This window comes from Trichomycterus rosablanca, chromosome 11 (genome assembly GCF_030014385.1).
Source record: "Trichomycterus rosablanca isolate fTriRos1 chromosome 11, fTriRos1.hap1, whole genome shotgun sequence".
Lineage (NCBI taxonomy): Eukaryota > Metazoa > Chordata > Actinopteri > Siluriformes > Trichomycteridae > Trichomycterus > Trichomycterus rosablanca.
In genome coordinates, this window is record NC_085998.1 from 38820768 (window position 1) to 38837563 (window position 16796).

General features: G+C 41.6%; 1 protein-coding gene across 1 annotated transcript in view; it reads left to right on the forward strand.

The window, feature by feature from the left end:
- veph1 (ventricular zone expressed PH domain-containing 1) overlaps nt 1-16796 on the forward strand; it is an 81336-nt gene that overhangs the window by 38904 nt on the left and 25636 nt on the right. Inside the window, exons 6-8 of the mRNA XM_063004919.1 lie at nt 11267-11487; nt 13603-13689; nt 14788-15056. Of these exons, the coding sequence (XP_062860989.1) occupies nt 11267-11487; nt 13603-13689; nt 14788-15056 (577 nt within the window). The remainder of the gene's footprint in view (nt 1-11266; nt 11488-13602; nt 13690-14787; nt 15057-16796) is intronic.

Sequence of the window (16796 nt, forward strand, 5' to 3'; positions counted from 1 at the left end):
AAGAATCCACGTGCCGTGTTTGGGATTTCAAAGGTTTTTTTCTATTTTCAGGAGGTCACTATGATCATAATATTTCCGCTTTGTCCTCTAAATTATTTCAACTTTATTATTGAATGTGTTTTGTCTTTATTATTGAATTTATTTTGACTGTATTATTGAATTTATTTTGACTTCATTATTGAATTTATTTTGACTTTATTATTGAATTGATTTTGTCTTTATTTTTGAATTCATTTTGACTTTATTACTGAATTTATTTTGACTTTATTTTAGAATATATTTTGACTTTATTTTTGAATTTATTTTGACTTTATTACTGAATTTATTTTGACTTTATTATTGAATTTATTTTGACTTCATTATTGAATTTATTTTGACTTTATTAATTAATTTATTTTGAATTTATTTTGACTTCATTATTGAATTTATTTGTCTTTATTATTGAATTTATTTTGACTTTATTCTTGAATTTTAAACTTAAAAATATATTTTTGTTAGTGGCCCTAACAAAATATTTCTGTTAATTCACTAATAATATATTGTTTTATCTTTATCCATGCCATAATATTTATTATTTAAACTGTTGAGCTGTTATTAAGGAGGAATTTATGATTTTTTTATGTTTATGCAAAAATCACATCAAGAGCACAACGTTTCTGAAAGTGAGAAAGAATCCACGAGCCGTGTTTGGGATTTCAAGGGTCTATTTTCATTCATGACTGAATGTGTTGAAGTTAGTTGCAGGGTGTGTCTAAAATATATAAAGTGTGTGTTTAAAAATGTGTGTGTTTGCTAATTAGAGGTTAGACTTTTATTTCCCACACTTCTCTCTTCTGGGGAGGATTGGAAACACAACTGTGGGGAAGTCTGCCACCGATGTTGGCTGTTAAGCCCCCGCGCTTTCAAATACATTCAGAATCTGTTCGATGGGACTGACATTGGCTATGACTAAAGATAAATAAATAAAAAAGTGCAGCTTTTATATCTGAGACCCCGTTTGTTTACGCTCGTCTCTCTGTGTTCTGTGGACGTCGCTCGTTCCGTCCTGTTCCTCGTCCGTCTCTTTATGGGCCGTTTTCCTCTCAATGATTGTTCGGCCTCAAAGTGTCGACTTGTACCTCAGTCAGTATTGTTCTAAACCCACTCACCCCTGAAATTAAATCCCCCAAAACAGCTGGCAGGGCGAGAGGAAACCGTGATGTGGCTGAATAACACACACACACACACACACACAAACTCACACAAACGGACCTTACCTGCCAGCTTCGCTCTTTTATTAGAGCGTTTAATCACCAGCGTGTTCCTGTTGTGTTTATTATCTGTCTGGGACAGTTTGTTCATTACTGTGTTTTTGTGTACATTTTTGGTGACTCTGGAATCATCAGTTCTTCACCGTTATTTTTCTTTCAAAGTCTTATTTAATTATTAATAAAGCTGGATGTGTGGGGCAGTTGTGTGTATGAAGTGGTGACAGAATGTGCAATTTCAGAATCATGAGAATCATGTGTGTGTGTGTGTATGTGGGTGTGTGTTTAAGTGTGACAGTGTGTGACAGTGTGTGTGTGTGTGTGTATGTATATGTGTGAGAGTGTGTTTGAGTGTGTGTGTGACTGTGTGAGAGTGTGTGTGTTAGAGTAAGTGTTTGTGAGTGCAAGAGTGTGTGTAAGTGTGTGAGAGTGTGCGTGAGAGTGTGTGAGAGTGTTTGTGTGAGTGTGCGAGCATGTAAGTGTGTGAATGTGAGAGTGTGTATGTGTGCAATATTGTGTAAATGTGTGAGACTGAGCATGTGAGAGTGTGTGTAGATAAGTGTGTAAGAGTCGTGTGTGTACGGTAGTGTGTAAGAGTGTGTATGAGTATGTGAGAGTGTGAGTGTGTGTAGGTGTGTGTGTTAGAGTGTGAGTGCATGAGAGTGAGTGTGTCAGTGTGTGAGCGTGTGTATAAGTATGTGAGAGTGTGTGTAAATAAGTGTGTGAGAGTCGAGTGTGTGTCAGAGTGTATATGAGTTTGAGAGTGTGTGTGTGTGTTAGTGTGTGTGTATGTGGGTGTGTAAGAGTGTGTGTGTGTGCGACAGTGTGTGTGTGTGTTGGAGATAATACACGTGCTGCTCCACTCAGTACTCGATTCCTATTGGTTAATCACCACATTCGCTCGTTTCGCTCGTTCTAATTTGCATAATAGTTGCTGACTCCGCCCACTTGGTTTCTCTGATGTTAGCTCCGCCTCCTATTGCCGTACATCGCAGCTCTAATGAAAATGAATGCTTCGTCACGTCACGTATATCCTAACAGCTCGATAAATCCTTGCCATAAACGTTTGATGGATTTTGGGTTGTTGATGTTTGATCGTAAAGATTTCTCCAGCGTTTCTCTGTAACTTTAAAAGAAAGCAGATTAAAATCAAAATAAATCAAAAGCTTCTTCTGTTCTCAGGAAATGGAACCTCGGGGAGATTAATAGTGGCGGCTGAAACGAGCTGTTCGTCCGCGGGTTCTGTTTCACGTCGAGGATCTTCACTTTATCATGTCATGTTTCTGATCGGCGTTTCCTCCGGGGCGGCGTGCGAGAGGCTGCTTTACCCCCTGCACACTCACATGTTTAAAGTTACTGTGAGGAGATTTGTAAAGAAAAAATACATAAATAAAATAAGAGTTCTTAGAAAGGACGACGCTGGCAGCGTTGCTACATGTTCTGTGCGTGTCTGATCCAACAATAAACATTCGTTTCACAAATATCATCATTGCACAACTGACGTTTCACTGCAGTTATTCACAGCGAATAAAACTATTTTAATCATTTATTTTTAAAGAACAGCGCTGATTGAGACGTACTATAGAACCTTTTTTTCTCTTTAATTTCTGGACCCCCCTGACACGGGTTATAATCTTATTCTTACTTTTTTACTGACTACAGATTTATATTATAAAGCGGTACCTTGTAACTCTACATCTCTTAAACATGCTGGAGCCTATCCCGGCTTTTCAATGGGCGCAAGGCACACAGTAACACCCTGGATGGGGCGCCAGTCCATCGCAGGAGCTCCCGGAGGAAACCCACATGAGAAACGGGGAGTACTTGCAAACACCTGGGGATCGAACCCAGGACCTTCTCGCTGTGAGACGACAGTGCTACCCACCGAGCCACCGTGCCGCCCTATATAAAGACACAGAAATGCAATTAAAATCAATAAAAATACAATTAAATTGCACTTTAGCTTTACTTCTTTATTGTGTCCTGATGCTTCTTAATGGTGGAGATGCTGTATTCCCTTCAGTATCGGCGCATTCACATGCGGTGCACAAAACCTAACATGAAAAAAAGCACAAGCGGGCGGCACGGTGGCTAAGTGGGTAGCTCTGTCGCCTCACAGCAAGAAGGTCCTGGGTTCGATCCCCAGGTGGGGCGGTCCGGGTCCTTTCTCTGTGGAGTTTGCATGTTCTCCCCGTGTCCGTGTGGGTTTCCTCCGGGTGCTCCGGTTTCCTCCCACAGTCCAAAGACGTGCAAGTGAGGTGAATTGGAGACACTGAATTGTCCATGACTGTGTTCGATATAAACGATGAATCTTGTGTAGTGAGTAACTACCGTTTCTGTAATGAATGTAAACAAAGTGACATGACGTTAAAATACTAATAAACAAACAAACAAACAAACAAACAAACAAACAAACAAAAAAAGCGCAGAAGCGGTTTTGTCACGTCTCATGTGAATGCGCCGGTGCTGATGGGAATACGGTATTCCAACATCAAGCATCTCCACCATTAAGAAGCGTCAGGAAACAATAAAGTAGTCAAACTAAAGTGCAGCTTTTATTGTATTTTTATTGATGTTTAACTGTTTGTAATTGTATTTCAGTGTGTTTATATTATATTTGTGTCAAAAACAACCTCATTATTTTACATGAGACTAAAATATCTGCAGCTCCACACGACCATGGACGCATTAACAGGTTTCCCAAACATCCCAAAGCTCGACACCAGTCCCAGAACCAACTGACGTCCAGTTTTAAGGTACCGCTGTGTTAACAAATCTTCAAAAATAAATCCTGCACATACCGGATCTACTGGACTGTAAAAACTTGACCACAAATAGATTCCAGAAATATCAGAAACCCGTCTGGACCAGTTTGTGTGTGACTGGTATGTGAGCATTTGGACGCCACATGCCGAGGTTAAGCTGGCTGATATAACCCCCCGAGGAGCACTCTGAGGGGGGCGTCCGTCAAATCTCTAAAATCAAAGTGACCAGAACGTGTCGACGAGGGCAGAGATGCACCAAATGGGACCGTCCAGACCCCCTTCTCCAGGAGTCGTTTGGTGTTTATCTGACACCAGTAGATGAACCTTTTGGTCTGGACGTTTGCTTTTGTACACATATAGCCATGGGTGGCCCAGCATGGGTGGCATCTGGGATTATCCTCGGAGGAACATAGTGGGCAGAGGTCACCAACTTTCTGCAGAGTCGATCGCTACAGACCTCCAAACTTCATGTGGCCTTCAGATGAGCTCAAGAACAGTGTGTAGAGCTTCATGGAACGGGTTTCCATGGCCGAGCAGCTGCATCCAAGCCTCACATCACCGAATGCAGTGGGGTAAAGCACGCCGCCACTGTACTCCAGAGCAAGGGAGTGACGAATCGCGTTTCTCCGTCTGGAGATCCGATGGACGAGTCTGGGTTTGGCGGTTGCCAGGAGACGGTACCTGTCTGACTGCATTGTGCCGAGTGTAAAGTGTAGGTGGAGGGGGGATTATGGTGTGGGGGGGTTTTCAGGAGTCGGGCTCGGCCCCTTAGTTCCAGTGAAAGGAACTCTTAATGCTTCAGCACACCAAGAGATTTTGGACAATTTCATGCGCCCAACTTTGTGGGAATAGTTTGGGGATGGTCCCTTCCTGTTCCAACATGACTGCGCACCAGTGCACAAAGCACAAGCTCCATAAAGACGTGGATGAGCCGGTTTGGTGTGGAAGAACTTGACTGGCCTGCACAGAGTCCTGACCTCAACCTGATAGATAGAACACCTTTGGGATGAATTAGAGTGGACACTGTGAGCCAGGCCTTCTCGTCCAACATCAGTGTCTGACCTCACGAATGCGCTTCTGGAAGAACGGTCAAAAATTCCCATAAACACACTCCTAAACCTTGTGGAAAGCCTTCCCAGAAGAGTTGAAGCTGTTATAGCTGCGAAGGGTGGCCACATCATATTAAACCCTGTGGATTAAGAATGGGAGTCACTCAAGTTCATACGTGTGTGAAGGCAGACGAGCGAATACTTTTCGCAGTATAGTGTATTTGTGTAAGATTCTATTACTCAAAAAGTACACATGCCAAAAAAGTTGGGACAGAAGCGTGTTTACCCCAGTGTTCCATCAACGTTCCTATCATTGAGACTTTTTAATGGTGTGGGAACTGTGGACACTAATTGCTGCACTTTTGCGAGTTGAATTTGCACAGTTCTTGCTCGATATGAGACTTCAGCTTCATTTTTGGTGCAGACACGGCAGGTGTCCGTCACATCTAGTAGGAGCAGCATTGTCGACAGCAGCCTCGACTTGCAGGATTCAGCCTCGGGTGGGTGAACAAGTTTCCATCAGAACCGCTTCGGGTTAAAACAACAAGAAATGGAGTTCTGCGGAGAGTAGCACGAGACTCCGACACCCCTAATTATTACAGCATAACTAAAAGTGAGAGCGAGCAGGTAACAAGGTCATGAAGCTTTCACAGGGCATCAGCGCCCACCTCCACCACCGTCATCAAACCTGAGGGATCGGACAAGAGAGGCAGAACGACACCAACCCGACATCCCTGATCACCACGAGTTTCTATGTGGGTGGGCAGCTCCGGTCCCATGGGTCAGAGATCAGCGCCAGCAAATCTGACAAACATGAGAGCATTTACTGGTCTGCAGTGGCACAAATGGGGTTAAACCAGGAATTCTCTATGCCTGTGGTTCACCACAGCTGGATCTAAAGCAACACAAAACCAAGGACTGAATGAGATTCAGCTCTCCAAGTGTCACACAAAAACATGACACGACCGCAGGTTCAGGCGAGCGTGTAGTTCTGGTTCCTTACTCAGCAAAACCTCCCATAAATCATTTATAGATTCTGTTTGGAAGCCGTTTTTTGTGTTTTTGGACGAACTCAGCCCTCGAGTTTCCTCAGCTTGGACCTCACTCTGAACGCTGCTCACTCGGGAGAGAAGAACTGAGTCACGGTGAAGGTTTCACGCGAGCGTTCATCAGCGTTTGTGCTGAGTAATTCTTTTCCTTCAGGCTGTTCTACATTATTAAAGATCATTTTTCATTCTGTCCAAACATTATGACGGTCTCTCTCTGTACCAGGGCCGGCGCTAGGGGGGGGCTGAGGGGGGCATTGCCCCCCCCCCAAATTGTGTCGTTGCCCCCCCCCAAGCAGGGGCGTAGCACCAAATTCTGGGCCTTATGCACAAGAAGTGACCGTGGGCCACCTTCGAACCGTGGCCGCTGTTGGTGAACCAGCGCTCAGTTGCGTTTGCCCCGCGCATATTCCACCACGCCCCCCCTCCCCTTGGTGAACATGCGCTCAGTCCCGTATTCCTCCGACACGCCCCCCTCCCCTTGGTAAACCTGCGCTCGGGTTGCATGCACCAGGCGCGTCTGCCGGATTACCGATCCACATCCAGTGCTCTATTTCTACGTTTCTTTTCTCATTGTGCCCTCTGGGGCCCTCCCCCGATTTGGGGCCCTGGTGACTCTATCCCCCTTTGCCCCCCACTACGACGCACCTGGGTTTTACTGCCCCCCCCCCCAAGCAAAGCGGTCCAGAACCGGGGCTGCTCTGTACTGTCATTAAGAACGGTGCATTTAGGAGTGAAGAGGAACGTCCGGTGTGGGTTTTACGAAATCTTTTACTGTAAATCCTTTTAATATACAGTAAACATGCACTGATTACAGCCACTGGGAATGAATCATTAATATAACGTGTTATTAATGTAAAGTGTTAGTCGAGAACTTGGCTTCCATGAGATGATGAAACTGTTTTTGTAATTGTTGGTTACTCACGTATCACTTTATCAGATCCTTTTTACTATTTAACTGCATCTTTTTAAACTGCTGCTTATGCAGCGTTACAGGCATCTTGAACACACCTGAGAGCATTTAATGCCTTAATCATGTCTGATACCTCCAACTGTAGTTTATTCATTTATTTATTTTTATTTTCCTTCCTTCACATCTTCCTTTTCCATCCTTCCTTTCTTTTTCTTTCCTTTTTTCTTTTTTCTTCTTTTTTTCTGTTTGTCTGTCCTTGCTTACTTCCTTTTCCTTCTTTCCTTTTCCATGTTTCCTTTCTTCCTTCCCTATACATTTTACATTTTCAGCATTTAGCAGATGCTTTTATCCAAAGCGACTTACACAATGAGCTGAACACAATGAGCAATTGAGGGTTAAGGGCCTTGCTCAGGGACCCAACAGTGGCAACTTGGTGGTGGCGGGGCTTGAACTGGCAACCTTCTGTTTACTAGTCCAGTACCTTAACCACTGAGCTATACGTTCCTTTCTTCCGTCTTCCTCTCTTCCGTTCATCCATCCGTCCTCTCTTCCTTCCTTTTCTATTTTTCTTCCTTCCTTCCTTCTTTTCTTCCTTCCGTTTGTCCATCTGTCCACCCTTGCTTTCTTTCTTTTTTCTTCCTTCCTTTCTGTTTGTCTGTTCGTCTGTCCTTCCTTCCTTCCTTCCTTCTTTCCTTTCTTCCTTTTTTTCTTCCTTGTTTTGCTTCTTTTATTCCTTTCTTCGCTCCTTTTACATTTGTCCTTCCTTCCTTTATTCCTTTCTTTCATCCTTTTCCATATTTCCTTCTTTCTTCCCTTTCTGACTTCCTTCCTGTCCGTCCATCTGTCCTTGCTTTCTTTCTTTTAATTTTTTTCTTATTTCCTTCCTTCTTTTTTTCCACCCCTTCCTTCCTGCCTTACTTTTTCATCCATCTTTTCTTCCTTCTTGCTTTCTTTCTTATTTCCTTCCTTTTGTCTGTCCTTCCACCCTTTTGCATTTTCCTTCATATCTTCCTTCCTGCTTTCCTTCCTTCCATCTGTCCTTCTTTCCTTCCTTCTTTTTCTATACTTCCTTCCTTCCTACCTTCCTTTTGTTTGTCCATCCATCTTTCTTCCGTCCTTCTGTCCTTCTTTCCTTTCCTTTCCTTTTTTTACATTTTTTTCTATAGTTATGGACAATAATATTGCCATACTTGCTTGTACCTAAGTTTAATGCATCAGACATACAGACACAATTCTAGTAAAGAAATTAGATGAGTACTCTTGTGAGTCAGTTTCATCCAAAACTATGTGCATTTTATCACACGTGTTTATAACGCTTATAACGATTGCTGTTCATTTAACTGATAAGAAGCAGGCAGTGATGGTCAGAGGCGGTCAGTTAAAGATTGACACGGTTTAGTGAAAAGCACCTCGTACTGGCCTTGTGGGAACCACCGCAGTCATGCACCAAGGCCAGTCAGTGACGAGTGTTTTATTGGTGAATGTTAAACAGGACCTGTGTTGAAAGAAAAATAAATAAATCATTACCAAAACACAACTCAAAAAAGAATGAATTCCTCTTCGACTGACTTACCAGTGGAGTAGAAACAGAAACGTTTCGGTTTTATTATTTAATTCAGTTCCAGTGTATCTAGTACACACACTTCAAATTTACACACTTATTGTTGTACACAACACTGTGTGTATTTCCTGATGCATTCTCAATAATCCAGGTACACAAATCTACAAAGTTGAATCAGTTCATCTGGACACAAGTATGTTGTAGCAATACAAACTTGTGTCCAGATGAACTGATTCAGCTTTGTGGAACTGTGTTTATTTGTGTAAATTGGCAAATTAAAACTATTAATCACCATTTGTATTCCACTTCAGGCCAATGTTACATCAAAATAAAACAGACCATGACAATTATTATACAGACGATGACTGGAGGTGCTGGAGGAGATTCCTGATAACCGCTGCAGTTACTCCCTCTGCTGGCTGATCGATGGTACTGCACAGAGACGGGGGATAATGGAGAACAGTGCGTGACTCTCTGTGCATGATACGGGTCTCTGTATGAACCCGTCTGGTGCAGGTGAAAAGAAGCGGTCGGCTACTGAAATCTTCAGCAGTTCCCACTTTCTAACAGGCCAATCATTGCCACTAAAGGCATGATCAGAATTTAAGTGATCAGTCCTGCAATTCAAAGCTGAGCTGTTGTTGCTCCTTGATGTTCCTATTGCACAAAAAAGCACGTAGAATTCTTCATTCTTTTTGAGAATTTCCTCTGCCAGGGTTGATCTGTTTAAAGCATGGTGCAGTTTTCTTGCTTTTTGCAGTGGGTGTAGCGGAAATAGCTTAATCCACTTATTATGATGGGCGTCCACAGTTTTTTGGTCGTGGACCTAGCTCATCTTTTCTTCCAGAACAAAACACTTAAACATGTTCTTACACGTTAGTGGTTTAATCTCGTGCACATTATCTGCACGGTTTACAAGATTTGTTGCACAAATCGGCACGAATTTCTAATTATTTTATGTTTAAATGATAAAAAGTCTTCGTCAGGCTTGGTGAGGGTGTGGGTTCGGATTAAAGAGTCGTCCAGAATCCCGTTCCTTTTTATTGAATCAGCAGCCTCAGGAGCCACACTGGTGTTATATTTAACCACTAGCAGATGCTCACATGTGCACTCATTTTCCCAAATTTACAGAGGCACTGAGACACTTACTCATACCACCTTCAACTCCAAAACCGTACCTACCTGAGCCTGAGCGGTTTCCTCTGGGGATCACCTCTGAGGATGAGGGGATTGGGTTTTTTTAGGCTTGTTTCATGCCTGTGGTCAAGACGCTGCCAACTCTCGTGTTTCAATCGAAGTTCTCGGAAATCAGGGAATCAGGACCGGATCTCCGGTCGCTCTGGCTGAACATCAGGGCTTGAGACGATGTTTGGAAGAGCTTGGAAGTCTCGCTGGAGGTGGCAAACTGGCGACAGTCAAGAAAACGACAAACTTGAAGCCACGAGGAACGTGCAGGGAGTGCAGACTTCCCAGAAATGTATTATCAGTCATTATTACAGCGGACGCCACATCAGATCTCCACCCAGAGACTGAAGAAAAATTGTCGAATGTGCTCTTCGACATCGTGATTAAAAACAGTTCAGGGAATACCCTGCAAAAACGTTCCAGCTCTTCAAACCTAGTGTCACTGCCAAAGTACAGCAGAGCTCCTCTGACGTCTTGTGAACTGGATTCTCTGGTCAGACAGAAAATGTAATGCTCAAAAATCAGGATTTTGGTATAAAATGATGGTTGGGGTGCTCAGGTGGTGCAGTGGTCTAAAGCACTAGTGCATCACTGCTGAGATCCTGAGCTCTGAGGCTGGGATCTCAGCTCTGTTATTGACCTGGTTGGGCTAAATGAGGGAGGGCTGCTGCAAATTATACTTTGTCATATTTGTAAAGAAATAAAAAATAAATATGATTAATAAATATTAATACAAATAATAAAAATGTTTAATGATTTATTAAGTTTATTAAAATGTATTTATAAAATAAAAATGTACATATTATTTTTTATTAATTAATTATGTATTATGTTTTTTTTATTATTTATTGATTAAAACTATATAATATATATAAAACTATATAATAATTTAAATTAACATATTTAAATATATTATTTAATTTTTTATTAACATTTATTTATTACAATTAAAAATATATATTATTTTATTTATTAATTTGTACTTATTAAAATAACTTAATAAACATTAACGTTTATTCATAAATTATTTATTAATTGTTTTTATTAAAATTTATTATTATTTTTATTAGAAATATATATTTATGTATTTATTTTTGGGCAGTTTATATGCTTCTTTTTCTGCCTGGTCAGGGCGCCTGTGTGAGGACCCCCTGGCTGGCAGGAGGGCGTGTGCTACTCTGCGGCTTTCCTCGGTCAGGTCGGGCTGGTATAGGTGGCGAGAAGTTGCGATCAGGAACTGGAAATGACTAAATGAGGAGATGAAATGGGACACTGGAACATTATAGGAGAAGATTAAGTGATGGTCAGTTGGCAAAGCAGGTGCTTGGGGGGAGCAGCGGTAAACTGGCTGACCCTCTACCACTGGGATCCAGGGTTGGAATCCAGCTGATCGGATACCTAGATACTGAAATGATTGGCTGTGTCTGAGGGGGGATGGACGAGGTCCAGTAATGGATTGTCCAGGGTGTATTACTGTATGTGTGTGTGTGTATGTCTCAGGATAACGCCCGTGAGGCTCTGCTGTATCTGGCGTCTCTGCTGGCGTGTACGGAGCACAGCGTCCATCACACCCTTCTGCAGGAGATTCGAACCCTGACTGAGCGCTACACCACCATCCTGGGTGAAGGAGCCAAAGACGTCTATCGTACCAGCAACAGCTTCAGTGTCGTTGCCAGACTGCTGGGGCACAGATTACAGGCTGATAGCTCAACACCCTGCAGGTACACACATAAACAAACAGCTTTTCAACCTCACACACAAATCCACTAAAGTAAAGGGTGAATAATAAGAGGGAGAAATATTTTTTATCTCACAGATTTGTTCATATGCACAGCAAACCCACATCTAACATAATCATAAAATTTGTAAAGATATAAATAATAAAAATTAAATAATTAATAAAAATTAATTCTTCATTAAAATTGTTATTAAAAGTTATTTATTAAAATGAAAAATTTATTATTCTATGTATTATTAAACATTTTATAATTTTTTTTATTTTATTTTATTTATAAATGTTAAACAAATATTAATTATTTCTTATTAAAATTTAAAAATACATATTTTTTTCTTATGTATTATATTTTTTTATTGAAATGTATTTTTTTTTACTTTTATTCTTGTTTATTAATTATGTATAATCTTTAATTTAAAAAATACATATATTACTTTTTTATTTATGAACTATTTATTCAACTTTTTTCCTGAAATTAATTTCTTAAAATTAAAAAAAGTATTTATTTATTTTTTTTTTTGGACAGACGTGTTCCAAACGTTTGTTCACATACGTGTGTGTAAACGTGCTTATCTTACGCGCGTATGTAAACTTTTGAGAGTTTATACAGTTTTATATGTTTATACTGAGGAATAAACAGACAGAACGATGCAGTCGTGGTTCTGTGTACATCATTAGACGTGTGGAATCTCTCCAGCTTTATTTTATAGACTCGTTCTCTTTTCTGTTTGTTTTTCCTCTCAGTCGTATAAATGACCAATTAGTGGAGGTTTTATTACCACGTTCGAGCTCTGTGGTCAGATTTCCTCGTTCTTTAAAAGCGTGATTTAATAAAAGCCCTGCGTGAAATCAGAACTGAGCTGATATTATTTTTGGCACTAAAAAGCTCTAAAGAAAGTGATGGATTCATAACACTCAGGACTCGTGAATCGAATTCCCTAAATAGTTCAGTCTGAACGTTTCTTGGATGGATCGTGTAAATACGCTGAAGAAAAACCTTAATCTGGAGGATGATAAAGATAAACCGAGAGCACAGAGAGGAGAAAAGCTTGGTGTGATGGAGGGGACGGTTGTTTATAGTCCATCCATCACGGTCATCACTGACCTTTAGTTCAGTCTCTCGTTTATGTTGTGCTCTATCATTCTGAATGACGTTCTGAGGTGTTTTTTTTTTTTTTTTTTTAAGACATACTGACCACTTTAAATACGTAGTCAGAAAGGGTGTCCGTATGTCCAGTTTTAGTAAGGACGGACCGGTTCACGGGAAAACATGATTTTAGGGTTTGGTTGCGTATCAAACCTCCTCTGTCTCCATCCTTGCCTGCTGATTCGCTCCCAAGTCCATGATCCACAGTTATACTGTAGATCCATAGTATAAGTGACCCTCGTGGTTTGTCTTGTTTGTGGGCCGTTGTCGTTGACCGCATCTTTTCACCTGCTCCAGTGGGTTTATATAGAGATCCGTATCATGCACTGAGTTACGCACTGATATCCATTATCCCCCATCTCTGTGCAGCACCATCGATCAGCCAGCAGAGGGCGTAACTGCAGCAGTTTAGCAGAACTAAACCAATGCTGAAGTAATAATAATGCGTAAACGATAGGTTCACAATTCATTTCGAATTATGGCTTTTAATATTCGAATGAAATGACTTTACATTAATGGAATAAAAATATAATATGTTGTTGTTTTTGAGTGGCGACAGGGCGGCTCAGTGGGTAGCACTGTCGCCTCACAGCAAGAAGGTCCTGGGTTTGATCCCCAGGCGGGGCGGTCCGGGTCCTTTCTGTGCGGAGTTTGCATGTTCTCCCCGTGTCTGTGTGGGTTTCCTACGGGAGCTCCGGTTCCCTCCCACAGTCCAGTCCAGTCAAGTTAATTAGAGACACTAAATTGCCCTATAGGTGAATGGGTGTGTGTGTGTGTGTCTGCCCTGCGATAGACTGGCGCCCCGTCCAGGGTGTTACTGTGTGCCTTGCGCCCATTGAAAAGCTGGGATAGACTCCAGCACCCCGCCGCGACCCTGACTGGATAAGCGGTTACGAAAGTGAGAGTGAGTGAGTGAGTGTTGTTTTGAAGTAAATATCTGTGTGTTTATATAAGAACAAACCAGAAGCTTGAAGAGTCCAAGCCATGTGAGGAGACCGGTCCTACAAATCACACTACAGACCAGCATCTTCACCAGGACAGGTAAGTGTGAGCTCACTCATTCACCTTAATCATACTTCACTGAGAATACTGAATCAAACCGTTTATGAGCAGTTATATGACCTGGGCTCTACTACATTCACAGAGCTCGCTTTTCAAAAATCACAGAGTCACATTTCACAGCAGTAATTAAAAAAATGACACTCATAGCCTGAATGATAGAATAAATATGAGCTACGATACACAGCACAGCACCTTAATAGTCGAATGTAAACCCAGAACATCTAGCGATGGTGCGAGCACCTCGTCCTGGTTTTGTCCCCCCAGCGTCGACAGAATTGTCGTGTTTTTAGCTGCTTTACTTCCACATCTTGGACGTTTTGACTAAGCGATTGCTGACTGAATTGCCGTAGGATAGCTAGGACACTTCATAGTGCAGATTAACTAGTAAACGTGAGGCACTTGAATGCTGCATGAATGAAAAACATTACATTTTGAATTACACAGTATTGGGTCCATATTGGGGGTTTTTTCTGCTATGGATGAGGTAGGACCTTAATTATAACTTTATGAATTAAATTATAGTTTATTATAAACATAGAATTACTAAGATCATGTATCGCTACCTTAGAACGACAGCAGTAATCGAGTGGGCGTAACCTGTCCCATTAAGTTCCTACCACAGCATCAGTGGGGGTCAGATCAGGATTTTAGACTTTCTAGGTTGGATTGGTGTTTTGTTGCGTAAACGAATCGTCCCCGAGTCTCAGATCACTAATGATTCATGACCAGACTTCTGGTAAAGCAAAATAAAAGCTTCATTTAAGAGCGGTGAGTCTCCCAGGCTCTGAATCATCATCACACTAATAAATACCACCATCAGGGTCGACTGTACTGCTCCTGTGGTCCTTCTGTACTGTTTTATATCCTTGTTCTGATTAAAACCTTATACAGTTTGATCACAGAGACGCCTACAGACGTTTTCTTAGACTTACGTCCTGATGTGCGACTTTCCAGTCAGTGTTAGACACATCTCGTTGCTAATTAAAGCAATACGAGCGCCTGATGACAATTCACAATACCACACCAAAGGCTAGAGCTATTTCGTACAAACAACATAAGCAGCGATTTCACTTTTAGCTGCCATCGAGGTGTCAGTCACCAGAACCCGGCGCCACACGTCCAACGATCACGCTGCAGCGATCCCGACCGCATTGAGGACGGAGACGAACCCGGCCTGGCACCCTGTCCCGATGGTGTGGAGCACACGGGGGATTTCGGGGATATCCGTGACCTTCGGGAAGACGACCGGCTGTGGAAACACCTCCGTGACAACATGGAGAGAATCCGGGTCTTCTGCTTCGACATGGTCAAACGAATCCCCGTACCTGAGCAGTGTGTTATAGAGGGTAAGTCTAGCACTTGGTCAATCGTTATTTATTAGTATTATAATAATGTTATAATCAGGGTCTCTCTTTCTTCTCCCTTGGCATTGCCAATCATGTCAGTATGCAGACACCCGACCTGCCAATAGCACCAATAAGGATTCAAACCCTGGATCCCAGGGGTCGTAAGCTAGCGAAATTTACTGTTGCACCACCTGAGTGTCTTTATTTTATATTTATAGATTTATATTTGTATTATTATTACTTTTATTTACATTTTCAGCATTTAGGAGATGCTTTTATCCAAAGCGACTTACAGTTGTGACAGTGTACAGTCAAGCATTTTAGGGTTAAGGGCAGTGGCAACCTGGCAGTGGTGGGGCTTGAACCGGCAACCTTCTAATTACTGGTCCAGTACCAGAAAAAAATTAATTAGATAATATTTAAAGATTGTGTAGAGTTGTCATTTAATTCGGCCTTTAATTGGTCAGCAACGTTCTATTTAAACTGAGCAATACAGCGTGTGTTCTGTATATAATGCATTTTTACAGGATCAGGTGCACCTTAGGGTGCAAATACTCTTTTCTGCTTGAGTTTCCATCTTTCAGGATGATAATTATAGATAAATAAATGGATAGATAGATAGACAGACAGACAGACAGACAGAGAGATAGATAGTCTATAAACAAATTGCTAAGCTTTTCTCCGGGTTCTCCGGTTTCCTCGGTTTCCTCCCACAGTACAAAAACATGCAGTCAGGTTAATCAGAGAAAAAGTAGAAAAAGTGCCTATGCATAAATAAAATAAATTGATTGATTGACAGACAGACAGACAGACAGACAGATGGACAGATAGATAGACAAATTATAAATAGATAGACAGACAGTCAGACAGGCAGACGGACAGACAGACAGACAGATAAATAGATAGATAGATAGATATATAAACAGATAGACAGTTAGATAGATAGATAGATAGACAGACAGACAGACAGACAGACAGACAGACAGATAGATGGGCGGGCGGGCGGGCGGACGGACAGACACAGACAGATAGATAAATAGATAATTAGACAAATTATAAATAGATAGACAAACAGACAGGCAGACGGACAGACAGACAGACAGATAAATAGATAGATAGATAGATAGATAGATAGATAGATAGATAGATAGATAGATAGATAGATAGATAGATAGATAGATAGATAGATAGATAGATAGATAGACAGACAGACAGACGGACAGATAGAATGCATAAATAAAAGAATTAAAAACAATATGAGAACTTAAACCACAGCACTACTGCGCTCCTCATGTTTCCAGTATCGTTTATATCTGCTTATATACACATTTATTAATGTATAAATCAGAACTAATATGAGCTTTATGTTCTACATTAATTAAGTCTCACCCTCTCAGACTGTAGTTTTATTATAAGCAGTTGCTGGTCAGGCTCGGCGAGGGTTGCGGTTCTGATTCTCTGGTACACGCATGATTTCCCGGTCGGTGCATGTATGTAACGTTACGCTCTCTCGCTCTCTCTCTCTCTCAGAGCTACGGGACGATCATCCATCAGTCTGAGTTCAGACGTGTGATAGCAGGAGGTTCGGCTCTGAGTCATATCCACCGCCCCGTGTGGAACGTATAGCTGCTGTTGCGCTCGGTTGCTGGGATTGACGTCACCGAGTGGAATTCGTCATCGTGCTGTGTGTTGGTGTTTCTCAGTGCTGAGATTTCGCTCTCGGGTTTGAATCTCGGCTCT